At 35.0% G+C, this 10,720-nt stretch overlaps 1 protein-coding gene and 1 pseudogene across 1 annotated transcript; both read left to right on the forward strand.

Moving 5' to 3' along the window:
- Positions 1–1,187: 1,187 nt before the first annotated feature.
- On the forward strand, positions 1,188–3,752 carry LOC145117029 (uncharacterized). Its single transcript, XM_079053338.1, has 6 exons — positions 1,188–1,602; positions 1,995–2,053; positions 2,148–2,258; positions 2,361–2,455; positions 2,588–2,763; positions 3,376–3,752. The coding sequence occupies exons 1-6, from the start codon at positions 1,188–1,190 to the stop codon at positions 3,750–3,752; spliced, it is 1,233 nt and encodes a 410-aa protein (XP_078909464.1).
- Positions 3,753–4,472: 720 nt separating this feature from the next.
- LOC145117033 (secreted RxLR effector protein 161 pseudogene) lies at positions 4,473–5,042 on the forward strand (annotated as a pseudogene).
- The last annotated feature ends 5,678 nt before the right edge of the window (positions 5,043–10,720 follow it).

Raw genomic sequence — 10,720 nt, forward strand, 5'->3', positions numbered from 1 at the left:
AAAAAAGGATTTGATGGTACTCGAATCAAGAAACCTAAAATTTTAGAGCTGAATTGATCAATAAAACCCACAGATCAAGCAAAAAATCAGAAAAAAATAGAATAAACAAAATTTTTGATGAACCTCGAGAGTCTTATGATGCAACAATAATCTAATAACATCACAATCTAATTTGAAGAGATGATGTAGTAATCCACAGGTGTATCGTCTTGGAACCAAAACACGAGACATAGATGGATTTAGAAAAAAAGAAAAATGAAGTTGGTTAAACTTTTCAAACCTATCTAAACCGGATTTAGAAGTAGCTTTGAAACCAAACGGTAGTTCAAAACTAACCACAAGAAGTTAAAGAATAATGAAATGATGGAAATACCTTTTCAGAGGAAGAGCCAATAAGGAGATTGGCAAGAGCACCAAGTATGTTTGTTCCATAATCATTATGTATATCCTGTACTAAGAAACATAGTGGCGTTCAGTTAAAAAAATTATGAGATTATGGAAATATTATTTCATACGATTCTATGAATTCAATCCCAACTCATTTTCAACCAAAGATAGATTGGAATAAAAGTCAAGTCCAATGTAGGAAAATTATAGGGTTTGTAGTGGAGATCTGGATACCAACTTGGATCGTGAGAACACTTTTTGAACTGATATTTCTACCCTATGCCTGGGTTACAAGAAATTCAGCCTAGGATAATCCAAGTGGACACTTACGATTCTAGGCACAGAAATCGTAAGCCAAATTGATAGAAAGATTCTTGAGGGTGATTATGGTAAAACTAACGAAACTCGTTAGTTTTAGTAACCCTAAATCCTCATTAAAATCTGGATTACCCTGACTTGCTTCCAAAGCAACTAATGACGACCCAACCCTAATGAAACCCTAATCTCGTTTATTATATAAACGGCTCTTCCTTATGGGAAAACACACACGGAAATTAGCTCTCAGTTTTCATACACTCACAAAATCTTTCTAGCAATTTGGCTTATGATTTTTGTGCCTAGAATCGTAAGTGTCCACTTGGATTATCCTAAGCTGCATTTCTTGCAACCCAGGCATAGGGTAGAAATATCAGTTCGGAAAGTCTTCTCACGATCCAAGTTGGTATCCAGATCTCCACTACAAACCCTATAATTTTCCTACAATCGAACTGATATCTCTGTTAAGTGACTCAATCCGCGAGATGACCACTAAGTTTGCAAAGCTGGAGAAGTTCGAAGGTGTCGACTTCAGGCGGTGGAAGAAGAAAATGCACTTTATGCTGACTACTCTGAAAGCAGCATACGTGCTGACTACTCCTATACCAGCGGAGCCTGAGGAAGGTGATGTTGAGACAATTGAAGAGATAAGGATGAGACAGAAGTGGGACAACGATGATTACATTTGCAAAGGTCATATTCTGAACGGTATGTCTGATGCTTTATTTGTTATCCATAGTGAATCCTTGTGTGCCAGGGAGTTGTGGGACACCCTTGAATTGAAATATATTACTGAGGATGCTTCTAGGAAGAAGTTTCTGGTCAGTGACTTTAACAATTATAAGATGGACGATTCAAGGTCTGTCACTGAACAATACAATGAACTCCTTGGCATATACGGTAAATTTAAATTGTACCGTATGAATATGGATGAATCCATTTATGTGTCAACGATCATTGACAAACTGCCTCCATCCTGGAAAGATTTCAAACACAACTTGAAACATCAAAAGGAGGAACTGTCTTTGGTTCAACTTGCTAGTCACATTCGTATTAAATAATCTCTTCGTGCGAAGGAAAGTGACAAATCTGAAAAACCCAAAGGAAAAGTTGAATCTAGACAACCCTCGGTTCATATAATTGAAAACAAACCAAGGAACCAGAACCACAAAGGACATGACAAACGTAAGCAAGAACATTCCCAAGCAACTCCAAGAAAAAGAGAAAGGATCTGGTTTGTCGGAGGTGCAATAAAGTTGGGCATTGCAAGCGTAATTGTCGTGTGAATATAGGCAACAATGGTACTGGAAACAGTGGAGCCAATGGGAAAGTGAACGGGTCTTCGGCCCAAGTTAAAGGAGGTCAGTTTTTGACTAACTTTGATAATTCTAATCATAATTATGTTTTGTTATGTTTCATTCATTCCTGAATCATTCTATGTACAGGATGATAATGTTGCTTGGTGGATCGACTCCGGGGCAACAAACCTTGTATGCAAGGATAAACGGATGTTTGAAACATTAACTCCGCTTGAAGATGGGTCGGTGCTGAAAATGGTAGACAATTCTTTTATTCCTATTTGTGGTTTAGGTGTCGTGTGTCTTGAATTTACTTATGGAAAGACAATTAAGTTATTTGATGTTTTGTTTGTTCCCAAGATTCGCAAGAATCTTGTTAGTTCTAGTTGTTGGAATTCTGATGGTTTTAAACAAGTTATTGAGTCGGATAAGTTTATTTTATCTAAAGGTGGAATGTTTGTTGGCTTTGGATATTTAAATAATAGAATGTTTCGTTTAAATATTGTTGACAAATTAATACATGTTCATAATTCTGCATTTGTATCTTCTGCTTCTAATGTTGATAAATCTATGATTTGACATGTAAGATTAGGTCATGTCAACTTTAGAAGGATGCATGAGATGTCAAAAGATGGATTAATTCCAGGCTTTGATATGACATCTGATAATTGTAAAACATGCATGCTTACAAAAGTGACAAAACAACCATTTCCTAATGTCACTAGAAATTCAGCTGTTTTGGAACTTGTACACAGTGACCTGTGTAATTTTCACCCCACTCCTTCTTTGGGAAATAAAAAGTATGTAGTCACTTTTATTGATGACTGCACTCGGTTTTGCTATGTGTATTTGTTACATTATAAGGATGAAGCCTTAGATAAATTCAAAATATACAAAAGCAAGGTGGAATTGCAATTGGGCATTCCTATTAAATGTCTTAGGACTGATAGGAGAGGTGAATATATGGATCCTATATACTTCCAATCAGTGGGTATCATTCATGAGACCACGACACCTTACACACCCCAACAGAATGGTATTGTTGAACGCAAAAATTGAGTTTTAAAGGAAATGGTAAACTCAATGTTGTCATACTCGGGATTAAGTGAAGGATTCTGGGGAGTGGCCATGTTAACGGCCAGCTATTTATTAAATACAGTTCCAAATAAAAGGAATAAAACCGTCCCATATGAACTTTGGTTCAAGAAAAAACCGAATTTAAGTTATTTTCGGGTTTGGGGATGTCGAGCAGTTGTAAAACTCACCGAGCCCAAAAAGAAAATTTTGGTAGAACGTGGAATTGATTGCATATTCATTGGATATGATGAACATTCCAAGGCATATAGGTTTTATGTAATATAACCTAATGATTCAGTTTCAATTAACACTGTTATCGAATCACGAGATGCAATTTTTGATGAGATGCGTTTTTCATCAATTCAAAGGCCTAAGGATCTGACTTTTGGTGCTAATAAAGAGAAAAATTCAGAAAGTCAAGATGGTGGTAACGTGCAAGAACCACAAGAGCTTCGTAGAAGCAAAAGAGGCCAAATTGCGAAAAATTTCGGATCCGACTTCCAACTGTATTTGGTGGAAGGTTCAAGGGATGAAATTAATCTTGAATACTCTGATTGCTATAGTATTGAAGATGATCCTAATACATATCAAGAGGCCCTGAAGTCTCGTGATGGTGCCTTTTGGAAGGAAGCAATTGATGATGAAATGTCATCAATTCTGGAAAACAACACATAGGTGTTGTCTGATTTGCCTCCATGTTCTAAATCACTTGGTTACAAATGGATTTTCAAAAAGAAAATGAATGTTAATGGGACTATTGACAAGTTCAAATCCCGGTTAGTTATTCAAGGTTTTAGACAAAAACCTGGGATTGACTATTTTGATACGTATGCTCCAGTTGCACGTATTTCTACTATTAGATTGTTGATTGCCTTGATAAGTATCCACAATCTGGTTATTCACCAAATGGATGTGAAAACAGCCTTTTTAAATGGTGATCTTGATGAGGAAGTTTACATGAAACAAGCAGAAGGTTTCATTATGCTCGGTAAAGAGCATATGGTTTGTAAACTTGTCAAATCTTTGTATGGGCTGAAACAAGTGCCTAAACAATGGCATCAAAATTTTGATGAAGTTATTTTGTCTTCTGGTTTCAAGACAAACCAATGTGACAAATGTGTTTATAGTAGATTTGATGATGCTACTAGAGCTGGAGTGATCATTTAGTTATACGTAGATGACATGTTGATTTTTGGTACCGACCAAAATCAAGTAGATGAAACAAAGAAATTGTTATCATCTAAGTTCTCCATGAAAGACTTAGGAGAGGCTGATGTAATTCTTGGAATAAGAATTAAAAGGATGAACAAAGGTTTGGTAATGACTCAAAGTCATTATATTGAGAAAATTCTCAAGCGGTTTAATTTTACCGATTGTTCTCTTATGAGTACTCATATGGATCCAAGTGTGAAACTAATGCCAAATAATGGTGTTCCCATTTTACAGTTGGAATACTATAAGGCTATTGGTAGCTTGATGTATGCCATGACAAGTACCAGACCTGATATTGCTTTTGATGTGGCTAAATTGAGCATGTATACTAGTAATCCTAGTGCACAACATTGGCAAGCAGTGAATAGAGTGTTCAAGTATCTCAAGGGAACCATGGATTATGGCTTGAGTTACTTGGGGAGTCCTTTGGTTTTACAAGGTCATTCGGATGCAAGTTGGATAACCAACATGGAGGACCATTCCTCAACTTCTGGCTGGGTATTTTTGCTTGGGGGAGGTGCCATTTCTTGGGCTTCCAAGAAGCAATCTTGCATTACAAACTCAACAATGGAATCTGAGTTTTTTGCATTAGCAGCTACTGGTAAAGAAGAAGAGTGGCTAAGGAATTTAGTCTATGAGATTCCTTTATGGTCTAAACCGATAGCACCTATTTCTATCCTTTGTGATAGTGCAACCGCTTTGGCTAAGGCATATAGCCAGGTTTATAAAACATCCTATTTCTATCCTTTGTGATAGCACCTATTTCTATCCTTTATGGTCTAAACCGATAGCACCTATTTCTATCCTTTGTGTTAGACATAGTTATTGGGTTTTATGTACTAAAACATCCTATGGTGCACATACAACTCTAAATGCTTTAGATCTAAGTTTTCTCTAATTATACATGCAATAAAATATCCAAAGCATGAATCCTACAACTAGCATACAATTTGATATTTGAATCATAAAATAGATTAGATGATTACCTCTTTGTTGTAGCTTGATGTATTTGGCCTTTAAGAACTTAGCACCCCAAGTGTGATGCCTCAAACGGTTCACACCACACCATGAATAAATGGAGAACTTGAGAGAGAGAGAGGTTACTAGGCACAAAATCGGGTATATGAACTCCAAGAACACTAGTGTCCGATTTTAGGCTATGGGATAACATATATATAGTGTAGGATTCCAAAGGTCATGGGTAAACCCTAATCCATACACATAGGCTTATGATCCATATCTCATGTGGGCTAACTCTTCATGGATACTTACATAAACTTAGCCCATCATGAATCAATGGCCCAAACTATATATATATATATATATATATATATATATATATATATATATATATATATATATATATATATATATCACTGATTTACATAATCAGTCCCCGTTAATTTAATTAGTCTCTTTTTATCACTAAATTAATTTCAAATTAATTCTTGATCAATACTAATTAAATAATATGATTTCTTCATTAATATATTATACTTATAATATATTAGTAAATCATAAATAACCTCGTACTCAAATATCCATCCTATCAAATAGTCCTGGTGATATGCAACCCGAAATGGACCATGCTACTCTCGGGTCAAGTACATAGAAATTATAGTTATGGGCTTAGACACCTAATCCAACAGTCTCCCACTTGGATAAGTCTAATAACTATAATTACAAGTACGACTTAAACACCGACTAGCAATCGTAGCTCTTAAAAGCCGTTGTAGAACTCTGACCCAGTCAATGACGCGTCCATTAGATAAGGGATCATATATTCCTCCATTCTACAAGATATAATATGGAATGAGACATGGATTATAATAATTCTCTCTGTCCATCTGTTGTTTCCCAATTTCTGATGAATGACGACTGACTAATTGAACAAATCAAATCAGTCCAGGCTTGGCCAAGCACTTAGGGTGTCATCACTAAATCATCGAGGGGCCCACAGATATCACTTTTATCCCACATTGGGTAAAAGGAACGGATAAACTTCGACTCATATGCTTGCTCTATTTACTCATCAAATCACACACAATGATACGTTTTATAACACCAAGTTACCGGTGCATTTACATATCATCAATGTGCAACCGACTTGTAAACTGCAACTCATATCTCTCCGTTTCAAGAATATAAGATATTATCGTCTCACAATCACTCGTGATAAAATCAATGAAGTGATTCAAATGAGCGTGGGTTTAATCCAATACTCGAATCTTATTCCAGAAGTACTCATGAACACTGCAACAAACTTGTGCTATGTCTAAAACACTTAGACAATCTACATTCAGATTCATGACAGTCTTTCCTCAATACCTACTTCCAAAGTATGATCGACTGTGGATAGTTTGAATAATATTATTATTCTGGAAGTCAAAACATGCAAAGTGAAACACAAGAATAATTGAATCCAATATGGTCTCAGAACTTATGAATATAAATAAAACGGATTCAATTTAATCACCATATTGATTACACATTATTCATTGTATAATGTTTCGATTAATCAACTTAATACTTGAATTAAAACAATAGTTATGCAATGCTCCAAGCATGCACACTACATTTTCCTATGGCCCTCTGTTTGTGAAATAGATCAATGGACAACATTTCAATGATGCTCATTTCACAATTTCAAATCCTTATCGTAAATGTAAGAATACCAAATTCTTGCCATTTGCTAAAATCAGTCAGATTCTAAACTTATATGCAATGATGCTTTTGTAATGACTATGCACAAAAGTCATAGAGACTTGGCAACAGACATTACAAAGTATTCCAATGGAAAGAAATTCCATGGAAACGAAGTCTCATATTCAAAGTACATTCCTTTGAACATCCTTCTTGCATTAAGTTTTCTAATCTTACATAGATTTTATTATTAACTTCCACTTATGGTAACATTTCCATATTCCCATTTTGACTATCACTTCTGAACAAGAGTTACCTCTTCTCAGAGTATGTCAATATGGTCCTTCCAAAATTTACACTTTACTTCCAACTGTCCATGAGCAACTAATCTTTGGTAAACCTCAGATTGTCCTCGACAATTGCTTAACCATTTTAGTCATATCTCGTTCTAGTCCCTTTTCCCTCTTAATGCCCTAGGCATATGGAAAATTAGAACAGATTAATATTATAGCTTATGTAATCGATCCTATATCCGAAGCATATGGAATACGATTCATAATGTCTCACATAAAGACATGATACTTTACCATTCTTTCGCTATAATATTTCCACATATAGAATTTCCTTATGTTGAATCATTTTAACATAACATTCACATATGTCCATGACTAAATTCGATTAAAATCTCAATCTAAGCTTTTAGATTCGAAATGAAGTATGAATTCCTCTCCCTTAATTATAGCAAAACAACTTTTCAAACTCTACAACTTTACGAATTGAAACTTTTGTTTTCTATAATTAACATTGCTAACTCGCAACACTTAACATATATAATTATGCTCCCACTAGCGTAATAATTATTATCTTACTAGCATAACACTTATGCTTCCACTAGCTTTGACATGTACCCAGAAATTAGTTGGACTTCTAGAAATCAATAATTGTTGACTTTCTTTCCAAGGTTCAGATTTCTGATACAAAATGCTTCGATAAGAATTTATCTAGGCTTCTCAAACTCATACTCCTTTCCTTAGATAGCTCATATGTGTGTCTAAACCATTTGAACTTACAGCAATAAGTCTCAACTGTTTAGACCTTTTGCCATTTCTCACAATTCGAACTATGAAGAGGGATGTTGTAATCATAATCAAATTTGAGAATGCATATATCACAATTGCTATCTCCTTAAAATCTACTTAGTGAAAGCGTTTCCTCACAACCATTTTCATAAATTGGAGAGAAACCTTATGACACTTAGATTTAATGGTGTATGTGTTCCTATCCATGTGAATTTGTCATAACCATAATCACAAGATAAGGTTAGTGACAAATCCAAACTCATATGGACTGAACTTGTTCAATCTTAATTTCTTGCCACCTGGCAGCTCAAGGGCCTACCATTGCTTCCAAGTTGTTATTCAAACAATTGAGCACTCATAGAACTCACATGCATAGTCAACTTTAACTGGAATGGGCACAGAAACAAGAATATGTCAACACAATAGGTTACAAACCTCAAGTCGTGCGCTAGTGATTAACAATAGGTTTACTCTTGATTAGGTCTTGAAACTTTTCAAGATCTTTAAGACTCTTACTGACCTCTTGACATATAAGATTCTCTTGTCAAGAATCATTCCTTGAAAAACAAATATTCAAGAGTTAGTGCGGTTTCTTATCAAGACAAACACTTCACACAATTGGTATTAGTTGGTCTTTGTCTTATCCAAGACATCACAACTTACCAATTTCAAATGTACAATAGTGAGAAACATTTTACTCTACATTTGATAAGTATTATAAACCTTTCTTAAGATTATGTCACTTAAGGCTCGATCTTGGAGTACGACTCTAAGACTTGATTTTGGGACGCAGTATGATTCACCTTTTGATTTAACCATTTCAACAATTCCCGATTCCTCTTCTTAACCATACAAGTGCACTTAGAGGATCAATTTTGATATGGTTCCATAATCACTAAGATGATCATAAAACACAATACTCAAGTACTCTCCATTCTTTTCAGATTGGAGATACTTTTATCTTTCTGCCTAATTTGATTATTCTTATTCATTCTGCTATACATTGAAACTTTTTCAATGATTCAGAATTACACTTAATCTTGTAAGTATAACCATATTTACTAAACTCTTAGTAAATCATAATGAATAGTCTTATCGTTCTTTGTGGTGGACCTGACCAGTGCACAACCAAGTGTACCCGATCCCTTAGTCCTTCACTTGACTCACATATACATGTGAACAAGGAATTAGTCTTAATTTCCGAAAGATGAAGGTTCTTATTCATCACACAATACAAGTTGCATGATTCTAAGTTTCTATCCAATTGAAACTTGGGTGATGAGAATCTTTCCTTATTTGGTAAATTTTGACACTACCTCAAACGAAAGAATCAAATCCATTTTCAACATTGCTAACAATAGAAACATACAAACATCAATTTTCACAAATGCCATTGCAAGGAAATATAAAATAAGATGAATTTAAAAAAAATTCTTTATTTATAAGATTGCGGAAAAACTTTTCCTTACAATGCAATTACAAATGAAAACTATGTTGTTATCTATTCCTAAGCAATCTATCATAACTCTTAAGCAGCAGCTCAAAATTCTAATCATCGAACCATACGATCAAAATCCATCTCTTCGCGATCAGAATCAGCTTACTTTTCCTTTAAGCTTCCTTTATTTTCTTCGATCCTACAAAACATCAAAATGTAATTACATTAAATCATGTATTAAGAATCTCCAAATAGGAACTTAATAGAATTAGATAGTGGACTTACCTTAAGCAGAGTCATACACTCTGACTTTACCATCCTTGTGGTCCTTCAGGTAGATACGACAACTTCGTAACCAATGCCCCTTCTCTTGGAAATAGAAACATATGGACTATTTGGAAATGGTACACGAGACTATCTCAGACTTATCCTTTCTCTTTACCATTTGGTCAAATGACTTGACCATGGCCGATCCCTTTCCATTGGAAAGAGAAAGCTTTTCTGGACTTCCAATGTTGCCATTGTCAATGTCCATGGAAGTTTGAGATGTAGATCTTCCAATCAAATTTGCTTTACCAGTGCGCCAAATCATTGCTGATTCAGCAGCAACAAGCAAATATGTTAGATCAATAAGGGTCATGTCGTGATCTCCCATATAGTAGTCCTTAAAGAACCTGCTATATGACTTAGGAAGTGATTGAAGAACCAAGTCAACAGCCAACTTCCTTGAAACAACGACACCCAACATTCTCAGCCTGTCAATGTGTGACTTTATCTCCAAGACATGTGCACACACAAACCTTCCATCTTGGTGTTTGCTAGTCAATAAGGCTTGAGTGACCTTGAACTTTTCAAGTCTTTGAACTTGTGGGTCAGGGAGAATTATTGGAAGAGGTGGAGGAAGAGAAGTTCCACTACATCACAAAAAATGGATTAATCTTTCACCTCGATCGTCCTGTGGAATATCATCTTTATAAGGAAATTTATATTCAAAAGATTCAGAAAGACCATAGTTGTCAGAACTAGACATCTATAAGGGAGAAATTCAAGTTGGTTGATTTAAGTCCTTAATATACCACCCAAATGAAATATTAAGGCTAAGACCTGATAGCTTATTTTATTTCCTTATTTTTATTAGTTTATCTTAGATTTTTAGCTCTTTTTATTAGTATTGCATTGTATATTCTTTATTTTCTTTATCATGGATCGTATCGGGGGCTTGTTATGTTGCATGAGGAATTTTGCAGGGTTTTGGAGCTTTTTGTGATTGT

Source organism: Lactuca virosa, chromosome 1 (assembly GCF_052849685.1).
Source record: "Lactuca virosa cultivar CGN04683 chromosome 1, Lactuca_virosa_CGN04683_v6, whole genome shotgun sequence".
Lineage (NCBI taxonomy): Eukaryota > Viridiplantae > Streptophyta > Magnoliopsida > Asterales > Asteraceae > Lactuca > Lactuca virosa.

Bases quoted from the DNA above. Each gene is read 5' to 3' on its own strand.
- LOC145117029 (XM_079053338.1), top strand. From the start codon at position 1,188: ATGACCACTAAGTTTGCAAAGCTGGAGAAGTTCGAAGGTGTCGACTTC. The intron at 2,259-2,360 runs GTAGACAATTCT...TTTGTTCCCAAG, and splicing joins ATGGGTCGGTGCTGAAAATG to ATTCGCAAGAATCTTGTTAG. The intron at 2,456-2,587 runs GTTTGTTGGCTT...TTGACATGTAAG, and splicing joins ATTTTATCTAAAGGTGGAAT to ATTAGGTCATGTCAACTTTA.